Here is a 16,854-nt window from a genome sequence, read left to right as displayed (position 1 = left end):
TTGTCTGTACTTTTGTTCTTAAAAAGCTCTAATGTCCTGCATAGTTTTTTAAAATGATAGTTTACCAATAACAAACACGCAGTTCTTCCTCTGTGGGCTCAGATTCATTTCCTGATGGAAAGCAACTTAGACTCCCATTGTTTCCATCCTTGAATGTGTCATGGCCTTAAGTTAATGGTAGCTCACCACAGAATCCAGGTAAGGTTTTATATGTTTAATCCTTAAAGATGTCCTTAAAAGAAGGAAAACATAATTTTCTATCTCCCAAAATGACCCTTAAATATGTAGATTTATTCTTTTAATTCTTGAACATCTTCAATAATCACGGTGTAATATGAGGTTGCAATCATTTCTGAGAGGTGTTTATTAATAAAGACTGCACAATCACAAAGTTCTAATAGTCTAACTTCTAACATACTCCAGGGTCAGTAATATATTGCTCAAGGGCCCAGTCTGACCTGCTATTTTTATAAATAAAGTTTTATTGGAACACAGTCAGACCCATTTGCTAAATTAGCTAAAGCTGCTTTTGTACTACAACAGCAGTGTTGTAACTATCTAGCCCAAATTATAAACCCTCTTAAAGTTCTGAAATCACTGTGTAAAGCTTACTTTTAATGAGTTGTTAACTCATTAAACAACAGCCATAAAGTTTAACAAATTTGCTAAGGGACTGCATTGGGCTAGAGAGATTTGGCAAGAAGTTTGCAAGGAAAGGGAGATATTTTAACATTTGCAGCACAGCAGCTGAAGTCACATTGGTTAATTTGGAAAAAGGACACAGAACTGGTAGCAACTCTGAGACATTTAACATCATCTACAAATGCCGAAGGAAGTTGGCCTAAATGATCTTTAAGTTTTTCAATCTTCCGGATTCCTTGAAATGACTTCAGTAAGCCCACATGCAAACTCGGAACCCTATGAGCACACAACTCAATAACAAATATTTCCTGGCACCCACCGAAGGTCAAGGCAGGGAAGGAAAACATTTTAGAAAAGTGGAAACCAAAATGATTACAGAAAGGTATGTGGAGCTTTACTGTGTGATTCTTGAAACTCTCCTGTAACTTTGAAAAAGTGAAAGTCCCTCAATCGTGTCTGACTCTTTGCGACTCCACAGACTATACAGTCCATGGAATTCTGCAGGCCAGAATACTGGAGTGGGTAGTCTTTCCTTCTTCAGGGGATCTTCTCAATCCAGGGATCAAACTCTGGTCTCTTGCATTGCAGGCGGATTCTTTACCAGCTAAGCCACAAGGATAGCCCAAGAATAGTGGAATGGGTAGCCTATTCTTGCTCCTGAGGATCTTCCCAACCCAGGAATCGAACCAGCATCTTCTCCATTGCAGGCAGATTCTTTACCAACTGAGCTATCAGGGAAGCCCATAACTTTGAAATTATTATCAAATAAAAAAGTATAAAAATGGTTAAAGCAATTTTACATGTTCTCACTTAAAAGGGGGAAACTTCAGTTACCATATTCAACACAGGTGAATTCAACACAAAGACTGCCGTAATGGATCTGGAAAACACATCACTCATGTTCAGTATGTTCCCTGAAGCAAGCATGCCTGCAGACTATCCTCATCCCCTCTATCTTGCATCCTAAACACCCACCTTATAAATGTAACCCTTAAATGTATTAATATCGTACTATACGGAAAATGAGCTACCTAGAAACTAAAAGGACCAAATGACAGATAAGACATTAAAGAAGCCAGAGAGGGGAGAGTAGTGGGAGGCAGAAGGAAGGCACAGGAGAAACCAATACATCAATAAACTAGATAAACACATTCTGAATGATCACAAATATTAGCAGCTCTGTTTTAGCTCTTCTTTGGTGGATCAGGAAGGAAACTTACCCCAAGTACTTGACTCTCATACAATGTATGTATGCCCCTTATATTTTTTATGTACATATATTCCAAAAAGAGATGTGAGTTTATTTTTCTAAAATCCAAACACTAAGCAAACATTATGCTAATTGAAAAGTGCCTAGAGAGCCACACACATCCAGGTTGTTAAATATAGAAACCCACTGTAATGAGAACCATTATCTCTGGTTTCCAAGGATACCAGGGTAAGCACTACTCCTAAATTGCAGTTAATTCAGCAAAGGGCACAAAGTCATTTATATTCAGGGTCATCCCAGCTGCCAGCAGATGCAGAAGGAAGGTTAAACCGCCCTCTTTTTCTATTCTGTTAATCACCAGCTCCAGTTGCCAACCCACACCCTCTGGTCCCAACCCTAGCCAATGATTTCTGGGTGAAATCTGGACAATCAGCTTGTAAACAGCTACTTCTGAGAGAAAAAGGATCTACAAAGGGCAGAGCAATCAGAGATGTGAACAGTGCTGGGGGTGGGGGTGGGTAGGGAAGGTTGGCATTCCTCTTTGTTTGTGAAAAGGACTGAAGCCTGGTTTTGTGTGCCCACAACACTAGGGGCCCTCTTTCCTGGTGCTTATGAGGGATATGACTTAGCGAGGAAACCACCACCATCATCTTCAGGGAATTGCACAGCTAATTTCAACTCCCCACCCCACCAACCAAGACTATTCAAGCTTTTAGAGTTTATCACTCTTACACTGTCGCAGTTTCTAGAATTAAGTTCATTTTCAATTTGCTCTTCTACACTCTGGGCTTCCCAGATAGCACCAGTGATGAACAACCTGTCTGCCAATGCAGGAGATGCAAGAGACACGGGTTTGATCCCTGGGTCAGGAGACAGATCCTTGGGTGGGGAAGATCCCCTGGAGAAGGAAATGGCAACCCACTTCAGTATTCTTGCCTGGAGAACCCCATGGACAGAGGAGCTTGGCGGGTTATAGTCCATGGGGCAAAAAGAGTTGGATATGACTGAGCATGCACGCACTCTAGACTCTAGGATCTACACTTTTCATAGGGTTACTTACAACCTGTTTCTATGGCTATAGTATAAAAACTACTTTCTGACAACTTCAGAGATATTGTCTCTGAACCATTTTGTTGTTGCTTATTCAAGGCTATTTATTGATCGCTTTCAACATGACAGGCATTGTACGAGGCTAAGGAGGCAGTGAGACAAATGATATCAGACTTCACTTTTGATGATCATGGAAAGATCAGTAACAGACCATGTCACTTAGTTTAAAGAGGGGCATTTGGGACTTCCCCAGTGGTCCAGTACTTAAGGCTCTGCCCTTCCAATGGAGGGGGCATGGGTTCAATCCCTGGTCAGGCAACTAAGATCCCATATGACCCCAGTACAATCAAGAAATAAAAATAAATAAGAATAACAAAATAATTAAAAAAAAAAATACAGGCATTCCTCCTTTAGTCAAATTTACACTTACTAAAATACTGGTGTGGGATTTCATGGATACTTTAGATTTATCTTAAACTTATAGAAAGTATATACAAATTTTAAAAAGTATATGTAAAAAAACTTACAGAAAAAAAAGTATATATATATATATATATATATGGGCTTCCCAGGTGGTGCAGTGGTAAAGAATCCACATGCCAATGCGAGAGACGCAAGAGACTCAGGTTCAGTCCCTGGGTGGGGAAGCTCCCCTGAAGTAGGAAATGGCAATCCACTCCAGTATTCTTGCCTGGGAAATCCCATGGAGACAGGAGCCTCGTGGGCTGCAGTCCATGAGGTTGCAGAGTCGGACATGACTGAGCATGTACATACATACACATATATATAAAAATAATATCCAGATAAAACAGCAATCTTCCATTTACTTCCTCCCCCATCACCTGTCCATTCAACACAGGAAGACCTCCATGCAGAACTCAGCTGGGGCAGAAGAAACCGGAAAGGTCAAAAAGCTCTCTGTGCCTTCATGTGTTTCCTCCTGATGGACATGAGACTGCATCAGGCTAAACTTCTTAGCTTAATGTGATAAGAGAGGTGAATCAGTTTGCCTGTTTTGATAATTGAGGCCTTTTGAGACTCCCCTCTTTTGTGTCAATTCCATTAACTGGAGCTGCTCACTGCATCAGAGAGAGAGAACAAATGAAATACAACAAAGGTTTCTAGTAGTTATGTAACATTTACAGTATCCCTCAACAAGGCAGGTCATTTAAAAACTAACGGTTAATACAAAAAGTACAACATGGTTCTGAAAACTTTCTTGCTATACATTTTAGATAACTTGAATACTATGTACTTAGTTAAGCTGTCCTGATTTCAGTACACAATCCTTAAAAAAAAAAGAAAAGCTCACTTATTTTTTTGGTACCGAAATATTGTTTCTTAATCCAATAAACAAAGTAATAATATCAAACCTTAAAACTATACAAAATGGAAAATCAGTCTCAATTCTCTTTAAAGTTAGTCATTATTTTGGTGTATTATTCTGACACCTGCTATTTCTCACAAGGGGCAACATTTTGGGGTAAGACGGCTTCGGAGAAGATTCTGTCTGAATCTGGCAGCTTGCAAAAACGCTTACGTTGAGCAGGCCACTCTTTAACCTTTCTCCTGGTCTCACCAGAAGCTAGTGCTCTGGAGGATGAAAACACAAAACACAAGTCACTGGCAGAAACGTCATCGTCTGGTTTATCCTTTTCTGACAACACATGAGCTTTCACAAAACCTCTAACGGAAGCCTGCTTACATTAAGGAACAAACTGTATTCCCTAGCTGTGCATAATCAACTTCTTGTTTTCTTCTCATCTTCAGCACTGACAGCACCCTAATCCACCAATTTGGGAACCTAAAACTTGGACTTGAGCCACTTGGCTCCCTGGATGGAAAAACAAAACAAAACAAAACAGCGGAAGGGTCGCCTCTTCTTTTCCTTCTATTATCCTGACACCTAAATTCTGGTCTTGCGTATCGCGTAGATCTCTGAAAACACTTTCTAGTAGCTCACCTCGTCCCCTGATCCATCCTCCTCCCTCCACCTCTTCGTAGCTAGAAAGTGTCCAATTGGCAATGTTCAAATCGTAAAGGCAGCAAAAACGGCCCTGCGTGCTGTCACAAATGTCTAAAAAGTGGATTAGGGACCACTAGGGAGGGACAGCTCGGACACCCGAGGCCCCCGTCCTCCGCGCGGGGCTGGCGCAGCTCGACTCCTGGCCCAGCCCGGAGCCCTCCGGGGCCCAGCGCAGCCTCCCCAGACCTCCCCGCTCGGCGGGGCGCCGGGGGTCCCCCGCTCTCCCGGGTACCGGCCAGACGAGGGAGGGGGTGTGGCGGGGCTGCGAGCGCGCCGGGGTGGAGGTGACACCGTCACCGGAGAGTTGTCTGGGGAAGGCGACCGTACAGGGAGTGGAAGGAGACTGCCCCGAGGCTGTTTTCGGCCGCGGGGCCGGAGGAGCCGCAGCCAGTTGGTGGCGCCCGGGGCGCTCTGGGGTCCGGGGTGGGTGGGGAGAGCCGGGGCGCGGCGCCGGGCGCTCGGGGTCTCCGCGTCCCGGGACTGGCAGGTGGGAGGCGGCGGGGGCCAGGGGCGCGCGGGGCGGCGGGGCGGGCCGGGCGCTCACTCACCGATGCACAGCTGGATGGCGTAGGCGTAGTAGGACCAGCCGAGCAGGAGGCTGATGAACACCACCGGGATCCAGTAGAGCACCCGCCGGCACCGCCGCCTCATGCTGCCCGGACCCGAGGGCGCCATCTTCCAGCCGCATCCACCTGCCCAGCTCCGCTGCCGCCGCCGCCGCCCGCGGGCCTGGCTCCGGGGCGGGCTGGCCGCGCCCGGCGGCCCCGGCGGGACGGGCCCCGGGGCGGCGGCCGGGTGCGCCGCGGCCACTGCCGCCGCCGTGGCGCTAAGTCCCCATCCCGCAGCCCCGAGCCGGCGCCGCGGACTCCCCGCTCCTCAGCGCGGCGGAGGCGGTGGCTGCGAGAGGAGGGCGCGGAGGAGGCGGCCGGGAGGAGCGGACGACGAGCGGGAGGAGGAGGAGGAGGAGGAGGAGGCGGCGGCGGTAGAAGCCTCCGCCCCGCCTCCGCGCGGCCCGCCCGCCCCCCGGCGTCCCCCTCCAGGCCGCCGGCCCGGCGAGGCCCGCGGCGCCCTCCGGCGTGCGCTCGGGGCACTGCCTCCGGTGCCTGCCGCGCCCCAGGCCCTCGCGCCCTCGCCGCCGGGCACCTTACGGGCATCCGAGCGGGGAGAGAAGGTTCCCACCTTGGCCCTTCCATTCCCGCCCCCCGCCCCGGGTCCCTGGACCCCGACGAACCGGCCCCGCGCGGGGCGAGGACACTGGGCGGCGGCGCGGGGCGTGGACACGCCCGGGGAGGGGCCGCCCCGGGAGCCGCCGGCGCGGACCTGATCCCCTCGCTGGCCCAGCACGGGCGAGATGCCACCCCTGGGGGCGCGCCACCGCGAAGTCCTCAGGCGCCCATCCAAGGTCCCCGCCTCCCGCTTCTCAGAAAGGGTCGCTTCAACTTGCGGATCCTGGTAAACGGGGGACAGCGAGGGCCGGGCTGGCGCGTTACTGCCCGGGCGCCTTCGTTCCACGAGGCTTTTGGGGGGACTTGGGGGTGCACCGTGCGTGAGGAGGGAGCACCTTGGGTTGGGCATCCAGAGACCCTGGAGTCAGAAACACCAATTATCTGCTCTGAGAATTTGAACTCTTTCAAGTCACTTTGTGATTGTTAGAGTAAACATTCCCACCGCCCCCTCCCGAAAGTCCGGGGGTTCCCTCTGTGTACTCTTTCCGCAGCCGCTTCTTCACTACAGTGTTTTCTTTTGTGATGGCAATTCTAAACATAGCATATAGCTGCTTGTAAAGCCATTGCTAAAAATCCTGAAAGAATCCTGAATGTAGTGAGACCGACGTCCTGGCTTTAAGGCTGATGAAACGGAAAAGATACGAATGCTTCTGCAATTGTTTTCTTTTTCCCTTCATCTGATTATGAACGAACCTGGCTACAAGTGGAAACCAGCCCCTGCCCTCCAGTCAATATAGTGTCTCTGAATTATGTGCATAATCACTATATATAATGTGTGCGATTTTAACAATTAATGAATATATGTGTATACACCACACAGCAACCATACTGGATGAAATTACTTCGTATTCATCTGTAGAATGAATGATCAATAAAAAGAAGTACCTATTTACATAAAGAAATTTAAGGTCTTATATCTGTGATTATCTTTCTGTGACTGGATTAAACAGCAAGCTAATCTCCCCTCCTGAAATAGCTATTATGTTAAACACACCCACCAACTCTCTTTGCACTTCTATTTTAAAATGCATGGAAAATGCCGTCAAGTTTCTGTCAGACTTTGAATTATTGAAGTGAGATGACTTCTATCCCAGTGAATCACTTTATGTTGGTAGAAGGCCTTATACCGTTACATGGTAATGAATATAAAAACATAACTTTTTTGGAATCCTCAACTTGATAACCTATGGATATCAAACTTATGTTCCCAGTCAGAAGACTCTAAACGAAAGAAAGTCCCTACTAGGGCTGAGATACCTCCATAAAGATGAGAAAATCAGCCTTGAAGGTCACTGATGAATTCTAAGGAATGAGAAATAAGGGATCAATTTTCCCAGGCTGGAAACAGTGGAAGAAAGTGCCAAGAGTGCTTCTTTAGGTATCAGATGCTATAATGTCCTCTGCTGCTTCTCTTCAAGCAGTCTTGCAGGGTTTTGTGGTCAGAAATGGAGAGTATTCTACAGTTTTCATGTCTTTTACCCTTTTGGAAGAATATGCAGGAGAATTTGAAGGAGGCTGTGCTGTTGTGCTTAGTCACTCAGTCGTGTCCGACTCTTGGTGACGTTATGGACTGTAGTCCACCAGGCTTCTCTGTCCACGGGATTCTCCAGGCCAGAATACTGGAGTGGGTTGCCATGCCCTCCTCCAGGGGATCTTCCCAACCCAGGGATCGAACCCAGGTCTCCTGCATTTCAGGCAGATTCTTCACCATCTGAGCCATTTGGAGGAGGCTACATTTTCTTAAAGGAAATCAACCCTGAATATTCATTGGAAGGGCTGATGCTGAAGCTGAAACTGTAGTATTTTAGTCACCTGATGCGAATAGCCAACTCATAGGAAAAGTACCTGATGCTGGGAAAGATTGAGGGCAGAAGGAGAAAAGGGTGTCAAAGGATGAGATGGCTGGATGGCATCACTGATGCAATGGACATGAACTTGGGCAAACTCCAGGAGATGGTGAGGGACAGGGAGGCCTGGCACAGGGAGGCTTGAAGTCCATGGGGTCCCAAAGAGTGAGATGTGAATGAGCACACAAAATGTAATTTATAATATTTGAGGAATAATTGCAACCTGTTTTGAATCATCAATGAGTTCTCCAAGGGTATCAGTTCAGTTCAGTTCAGCCGCTCAGGCATGTCCGACTCTTTGCGACCCCCATGAATCGCAGCATGCCAGGCCTCCCTGTCCATCACCAACTCCTGGAGTCCACCCAAACCGATGTCAATCAAGTCGATGATGCCATCCAACCATCTCATCCTCTGTCATTCCCTTCTCCTCCTGCCCTCAATTTTTCCCAGCATCAGGGTCTTTTCCAATGAGTCAGCTCTTCGCATCAGGTGGCCCAAGTATTGCAGTTTCAGCTTCAACATCAGTCCTTCCAATGAACAACCAGAACTGGGCTCCTTTAGGATGGACTGGTTGGGTCTCCTTGCAGTCCAAGGGACTCTCAAGAGTCTTCTCCAATACCACAGTTCAAAAGCATCAATTCTTTGGTGCTCAGCTTTTTTTATAGTCCAACTCTCACATCCATACATGACCACTGGAAAAACCATAGCCTTGACTAGACAGACCTTTGTTGGCAAAGTAATGTCTCTGCTTTTTAATATGCTGTCTAGGTTGGTCATAACTTTGCTTCCAAGGAGTAAGCGTCTTTTAATTTCATGGCTGCAGTCACCATCTGCAGTGATTTTGGAGCCCAGAAAAATAAAGTCTGTCACTGTTTCCACTGTTTCCCCATCTATCTGCCATGAAGTGATGGGACCAGATGCCATGATCTTAGTTTTCTGAATGTATCACTCTTACCTAAAAAAGAAAATCTAGTTCATGAATACTTGTTTCTAAAGACACACAAAGACAGGATTTAGCTCTGCCTGGGCACCTCCAGGTGGCTCAGTGGTTAAGAATCCCCCTGCCAATGCAGGAGATGAGACATAGGTTCAATCCCTGAGGCAGAAGGTCTGTCTGAGAAGGAAATGGCAAACCACTCCAGTATTCTTGCCTGGAAAATCCCATGGACAGAGGAGCCTGGTGGGCTACATACAGTCCATGGGGTCACTAAAAATGGGACATGATTAGCAACTAAACAACAACCAGGCACTAATTAGACAGGCACAAGCATGCATGCACAACTGTAAGCTCTTTGGTGAGTGGTCAACCTCTAGATAATAGTCTCTGATGAGAATGAGGAGGATAACTTAGGTTTTAGGACTAGAGAGCTCCCCCCACCATTTTTCTTTTTATTTAGAGCTGTGCATCGATGGGAAAACAATCTGAAGGTCATCGACAGTTATGAAGAAACTTCACTGGAGATTTACTCCTGAGAGAGAAGTACAGAAGGTTCAACTCACCAATTTTAGATATTCACTAATTATATCAAATTATGAATTCCATGTAATAACTTTGATAAAACTGCTACTGCCATTTATGAAAAGGCAAGTCAACCATGGCAAAAGAGAGAGTAACACAAAAGGAAATAAGAAGGGGATGACCTGGCAAGCAGGAGGGCAGGAGAGAGTCCCTGGGAGAAGATAATAGCAAATGAAGCAACTGACAAACAACTAATCTCGAGAATATACAAGCAACTCCTACAGCTCAACTCCAGAAAAATAAATGACCCAATCAAAAAATGGGCCAAAGAACTAAATAGACATTTCTCCAAAGAAGACATACAGATGGCTAACAAACACATGAAAAGATGCTCAACATCACTCATTATCAGAGAAATGCAAATCAAAACCACTATGAGGTACCATTTCACACCAGTCAGAATGGCTGCGATCCAAAAGTCTACAAGTAATAAATGCTGGAGAGGGTGTGGAGAAAAGGGAACCCTCTTACACTGTTGGTGGGAATGCAAACTAGTACAGCCACTATGGAGAACAGTGTGGAGATTCCTTAAAAAACTGGAAATAGAACTGCCTTATGATCCAGCAATCCCACTGCTGGGCATACACACTGAGGAAACCAGAAGGGAAAGAGACACGTGTACCCCAATGTTCACTGCAGCACTCTTTATAATAGCCAGGACATGGAAGCAACCTAGATGTCCATCAGCAGATGAATGGATAAGAAAGCCGTGGTACATATACACAACGGAGTATTACTCAGCCATTAAAAAGAATACATTTGCATCAGTTCTAATGAGGTGGATGAAACTGGAGCCTATTATACAGAGTGAAGTAAGCCAGAAAGAAAAACACCAATACAGTATACTAACGCATATATATGGAATTTAGAAAGATGGTAACAATAACCCCGTGTACGAGACAGCAAAATAGACACTGATGTATAGAACAGTCTTATGGGCTCTGTGGGAGAGGGAGAGGGTGGGAAGATTTGGGAGAATGGCATTGAAACATGTAAAATATCATGTATGAAACGAGTTGCCAGTCCAGGTTCGATGCACGATACTGGATGCTTGGGGCTGGTGCACTGTGACGACCCAGAGGGATGGAATGGGGAGGGAGGAGGGAGGAGGGTTCAGGATGGGGAACACATGTATACCTGTGGCGGATTCATTTTGATATTTGGCAAAACTAATACAATTATGTAAAGTTTAAAAATAAAAAAAAAAAAAAAAAAAAAAAGAACTGTAGCTCTATCCTTACCAGGCCTCTCTGTCTCCATGCTCCACCCACTTAGTAGTTTATGGAAATCATTTGCTTTTCAAAACTCCTATTATGACACCCTGCCCCCACCGAGAAAATGATTTATTTTGTCTCCTCCAGTCAAGATCTAATTGGAAACAATCCCCAGATTCTTCAGTCCCCAGACTTCAAATCCATCTTGTCATCCTGGTTAATACTCCAAATCTTCCTCCTGCTTCCAGATCCAGATTAAAATATATGCTTATTGCCTTTCATAGTATGAATCAAGCACAGCCTGAACCAAGCCCAGGGAGCCCTGGACCCAGGCTGTCTCTAGGGAGCATGACCCTCCGCTCCTGCTGCCTATCGCAACCTCATCTCATCTTTTCAGCCAAACCACCTTAGAGCGGTCTGAAAACAATACTGATAGATCATCTTTCATTGTTTTCTTAAACTAAGCTTATCACTCTTTGGGGGGAAAAATCCCTTTAGAAGTCAGAGAACTATGACATCAATGACTCCAGTGATAATTTGCACTTTTGTAATAGTAGCCAAGATATTCTCTGTGGGACATTAATAGCACGCCCAAACCACGTGTCGTCTCCGGACACAAGTAACATAAAAGCAGTCTTAGAAAGGGAACTTGGTTTAGGGGATGCGGTTCAAAGTGCTGCTCAGATATTCTTTGGTTCTCAGAGATTTATAGTGTACAATTAACCTGGAGTGGAATAGATTGGAATATAATGGGAGAGAATTGCAAAGGCCTAACGAGTGTCTGGTGGATTGGGTCAAAACATTGAGAAAATTGTAGAGTGGGAAAAACTCTGGCTTGACTTGCAAGCCCTGTGGGATGTCTGTTCAGTCACTGAGCCATGTCCAACTCTTTGCGACCCCATGGGCTGCAGCAACCAGGTTTCCCTGTCCTTCACCATCTCCCGGAGTTTACTCACTCATGTTCATTGAGTCGGTGATGCCATCCAACCATCTCATCCTCTGTCGTCCCCTTCTCCTGCCTTCAATCTTTCCCAGCATCAGGTCTTTTCCAGTGTGGGATCTCTAAGACAGTGTTAATAGCATCTTGCCACTAGATGGCAGGCGCGCGCCATGCAGTGCAGCTCTACTGACATGGTTTCATAGAGATTTCAATGGCATCAGCCATTAGTTTAACCATGCCAATTACAAATTATGAATTATAACTTCACGACCAATTATATATACTTGTAACTAATTATAATTATATTATAATTATACAATTTTATGCTATAATTTAGTGGCTAATGATTAATAAAAGCCATATTCAGAAAATTGAAAACAATTAAGAGACCAATTTTTCAGTTTAGCAAATCGTTCTGTTTCTGCTTCCACTTCTTTTCAGGTGGCTAAGGTTAATGTCTTTAGAAATAAAGTTGGAACTTTTCCTTTAAATGAATGCTTTTGTCTACACCGACCCTCATCCCTTGCCCCTTAAACAGGGTTAGAAAGCTGTATCTATGAACCCAAAAGGTGAGCAGATATTTCCTCTTCATGGACTGGCAGGATCTTAGAGTGGGGACACAATGGCAAAAAGTTCAATTAGAAGTGATGAGACGTGGCCACTGTGGAGTTGAGAGTTCAGTGGCCAGCAGAGAGTGACCAGGGGAGGCAGTGAGGTGGCAAGTGTCCAGCGGTGGCAAGGCCAGCAGTGGTATCCTCTGAGATTGCCAGTTCAAGTTCGATTCTCCAGGCGTCCAGCTGATTCTGTGGGGTGTATACACACCTACAGAAACATTTTTTGTGTGTGTAAGTCCACGAGCATTGACTTGTATTTGCAACAAGAACTGTGCCTGGAGCATAGTTTTAACCTCATTCAGCATCCTGTTTCTTAAAGGGTCATGGAGGCTGAGGCGCTATGAGAAATAGAGACACAGGAACGGGGGCACAGAGGTTCCTACTTGGTGCTTTCAAATCAGTCTCCAGACCTGCACTGTCCAGTAAGTAGCCACCAGTCATGTGGCTAGTCAACGTTAAATTAAAATCAGTTAAAGTAAAATACCATAATCCCATTTCCTTAGTTGGAATAACCACGCATCAAGGGCTCATAGCCAGATGGCAATAGTGGCCACTGTAATGGACAGTGAAAGTCTAGAACATTTCCATCATCACAGAGGGTTCCATTCAACAGGGCTGCTTAGACATCTACTCTTGTCTGAATATTCATGAGGCAAGCCATATGTTTATAACTGCAAGGGAAAAATTATCTCTAATTATAGCTCTACTGTTTTATAGAAACAAAAAACTCAGAGCTAATAGGAAGTTAACAGAGAAGTCTGGTGTGCTGCAGTACATGGGACCGCAAAAAGTCGGAAACAACTTAGCAACTGAACAACAACGGGGAAGTTGAAGACACTTTAGGTTAATAGTATTAGGAGCTTTCTTCTCTTGAAGATGTGAATCTAAAGAGCCAAGAGCTAGCTGTACCACACCAGAGGGACAAGAGGTCACACTCTAGATTCTTCCACTTGAGGTTTATGTACAAATAATCACTACCAACAGCTAGTAGAGGTGATGGAATTCCAGCTGAGCTATTTCAAATCCTAAAAGATGATGCTGTGAAAGTGCTGCAGTCAATCAGCAGCAGCCACAGGACTGGAAAAGATCAGTTTTCATTCCAATCCCAAACAAGGGCAATGCCAAAGAATGTTCAAACTACTGCACAATTGCACTCATTTCACATGCTAGCAAAGTAGTGCTTAAAATTCCCCAAGCCAGGCTTGAACAGTACCTGAACTGAGAAATTCCAGATGTTAAAGCTGGATTAAGAAAAGGCAGAGGAACCAGATATCAAAGTGCCAACATCTGTTGGATCATAGAAAAAGCAAAAGAATTCCAGAAAAACACATGCCTCATTGACCACACCAAAGCCTTTGACTGTGTGGATCACAACAAACTGTGGAAAATTCTTAAAGAGATGGGAATACCAGACCACCTTACCTGCCTCCTGAGAAACTGTATGCAGGTCAAGAAGAGAGTATTTGAACTGGACATGGAAAAACAAACTGGTTCCAAATTGGGAAAGGAGTACATCAAGGCTGTATGTTGTCACCATGCTTATTTAACTTTTATGCAGAGGACATCATGCGAAATGCTGGGCTGGAGGAAGCACAAGCTGGAATCAAGATTGCAGGGAGAAATATCAATGACCTCAGACATGCAGATAACACCACCCTAATAGCAGAAAGTGAAGAGGAACTTAAGAGCCTCTTGATGAAAGTGAAAGAGGAGAGTGAAAAAGCTGGCTTAAAACTTAACACTCATAAAATGAAAATTGTGGTATCCGGTCCCATTACTTCATGGCAAATAGATGGGGAAATAATGGAAACAGTGACAGACTTTATTTTCTTGGGCTCCAAAACCACTGCAGGTGGTGACTGCAGCCATGAAATTAAAATATGCTTGCTGCTTGGAAGAAAAGCTATGACCAATCTTGACAGCATTTTAAAAAGCAGAGACATTACTTTGCTGACACAGGTCGGTCTAGTCACAGCTATGGTTTTTGCAGTATTCACATATGGAAGTGAGAGTTGGACCATAAAGAAGGCTGAGTGCTGAAGAATTGATGCTTTTGAATTGTGGTGTTGGAGAAGACTCTTGAGAGTCCCTTGGACTGCAAGGAGATCAAAACAGTCAATCCTAAAGCAAATTAATCCTGAATATTCATTAGAAGGACTGATGCTAAAACAAGCTCTAATACTCTGGCCACCTGATGTGAAGAACTGACTCACTGGAAAAGACCCTGTTCTGGGAAGTACTGCAGATAGGAGAAGGGGTCAACAGAGGGCGAGATGGTTGGATGGTATCACCGTTTCAATGGGCATGAGTTTGAGCAAGCTCTGGGAGAAGGCGGACAGGAAAGCCTGGTGTGCTGCAGTGCATGGGGTCACAGAGTCGGACACCACTGAGTGACTGAACAACAACTACTACTTTCAAAGGATACGCAGGGGAAAATGTATTACAATGCTACACTCAAATTCCTACCCATATAGCTACATCTTGGGTTTAGTCTTTCATCCCAAAGTGCTTGACACAGCCTTATTTGGGGATAACTCCAGCCTTCAAGCACAGAATCATGTGTCTTCATCCAGCAGCCATCAAGACCCTTTCTGTTCTTTTGGTTGAGCAGATAATAAGCAAGGGGACCCGAAGAACAGTTGGTTATATTCAGCATTATTTCTGGCAAGCTTTAGGCTAGATTGGTCATGCTGGATTTTCTGTATGGCAGATGTGGGAGGAGGTGGAATTAATATGTCTTGCCCAGCGGTCTGTACAAACTCACACTGGCTCTGGCTCAAGACATGCTTTTGTCCTGCTATATATATTATATATATTCAGTGGTTAATATTAATAAGTATTTCAAGTGTTGTCAAAGATTTTAAATGAAACTTCAGAGATCAAGCTCACATTGCAATTTTTTACCATGGAAGGAAAAAAATCTAACCAGAGTTTTCTCAGGTCTTTTAAAAAATGGAGAATAAATATTTAATGATATTTAACAAAAAAGGCATGTTGGCTTTGAATGTGTAGTAGAAAAAATTTTGATTATTGGGAATTCTTCCATCAGCTAGAATTTACTCAGTGTCCAAGTTATGGTTTATACCTTAGACTTTTTGCATGAATGCTAAGTTGCTTCAGTAGTGTCTGACTCTTTTGTGACTCTATGGACTGTAGCCTGGCAGGCTCCTCTGTTCGTGGGATACTCCAGGCAAGAATACTGGAGTGGGTTGCCATGCTTCCAGACTCAAGGATCGAACCCTTGTCTGAGTCTTCTGCCTTGGCCGGTGGATTCTTTACCACTGGCGTCACCTGGGAAGCCCTAGACTCTTTGAGTCTACGATGTGATGCTTGGACACTCCAAATTCTGAATTTCTCTGGACTGTATCACTGGTTGATAAAACCTTTCTCCATTTGCTTATATTTCAGTCTTTTTGATAATCGGTCATGCTATGAAATGCTATAATAGATTGGCAGTGGAATATCAATAACTTTTATATGAGACAACATGGATGTTTCATTTTTCAAGCACTCTGTATAGTGGTTGAAAGTTCAAAATCCCAAGGATTAAGGTTCTGGATTTTATGCTTTAAACCAAGTAATGGGTTTGGGTAATACATTTTCATTCTTTTAAGCTTTCTCTTAAACTCTATAAAATAGTGAAGATAACATTTTTAATTCCCAAGTGGAAAAGATTCAACAACTTGCATGGTCATCTTGTACATTGTTCAAAATATTAATTTAATCATAATGTAGAAATTATACAATTGAAAAATATTTTCGATGGATATAAGGTAAATTGGACTTTATATACAATGTGATAATGAAACTTTCACAGCGGTAAAGATGGTCACCTATAGAAATTTATAATTACTCTTTAATTAGCAGGAATATGAACACACATACGTGAATGCAAATTCCAGTGACTTAAGCTAATGTTAAAAGCATCAGTATTCTATTATTTTGTTACATATAGAACACTGCAGTGACTTATACTGCCTGCAATACTGGAATAAAATATCTAGTTTAACTAAGAGTAGTAATTAACTTTGTTTATAAAAAGATCAGTTGTAACTATAATCATTACAAAAAAGCTGAAGTTTCCAACATGTTTATAAACTATAAAAATCATGGTTCTATTGAGGCTGCTTTACTGTCAGTAGGGGCTTTAAAAGATAAAGTCTTAATAAATCCATTCAACAAATTTTGATGGCTTCCTGTTGAGGTATTATGATGGGTGGAGATTACATGGTGAGCAGCAAAGCAAAGCAAACCAAATCAAATGAAACTCAACCCAACAAGGAGCTTACCTTGGTGAGATTCATGGTTCAGCTAAAGGATATGTCCACTTCTACATCTCTTATTTCAAAAGAAATAACTTTACCAGGGGGGTCACTGGTGTGCATTTTATTGAAAATGTTCTGGCTTGTGTACATATTGTCTAAACTAATATAAAACCTGGTATAAGACATGCATGAACAGATGCAAGAATCAGTATGAATTGCAGTGATCTAAAATGCAGGCACTGTGTGTGTGTGTCTAAGGGTGAAAATGTCCATAACCAGTGTGATATCTGCACATGTTTAT

At 44.2% G+C, this 16,854-nt stretch overlaps 1 protein-coding gene across 1 annotated transcript in view; it reads right to left on the bottom strand.

Moving 5' to 3' along the window:
- Positions 1-5,689, bottom strand: part of ZDHHC2 (zinc finger DHHC-type palmitoyltransferase 2) — a 70,688-nt gene extending 64,999 nt beyond the window's left edge. Inside the window, exon 1 of the mRNA XM_025279301.2 lies at positions 5,477-5,689. Within this exon, the coding sequence (XP_025135086.2) occupies positions 5,477-5,603 (127 nt within the window). The 5' untranslated portion in view covers positions 5,604-5,689. The remainder of the gene's footprint in view (positions 1-5,476) is intronic.
- Positions 5,690-16,854: the final 11,165 nt, after the last annotated feature.

This window comes from Bubalus bubalis, chromosome 1, assembly GCF_019923935.1.
Source record: "Bubalus bubalis isolate 160015118507 breed Murrah chromosome 1, NDDB_SH_1, whole genome shotgun sequence".
Taxonomy (NCBI): domain Eukaryota; kingdom Metazoa; phylum Chordata; class Mammalia; order Artiodactyla; family Bovidae; genus Bubalus; species Bubalus bubalis.
The sequence above is the reverse complement of the archived record's forward strand: the minus strand, read 5'-3'. Positions and strand labels throughout refer to the sequence as shown.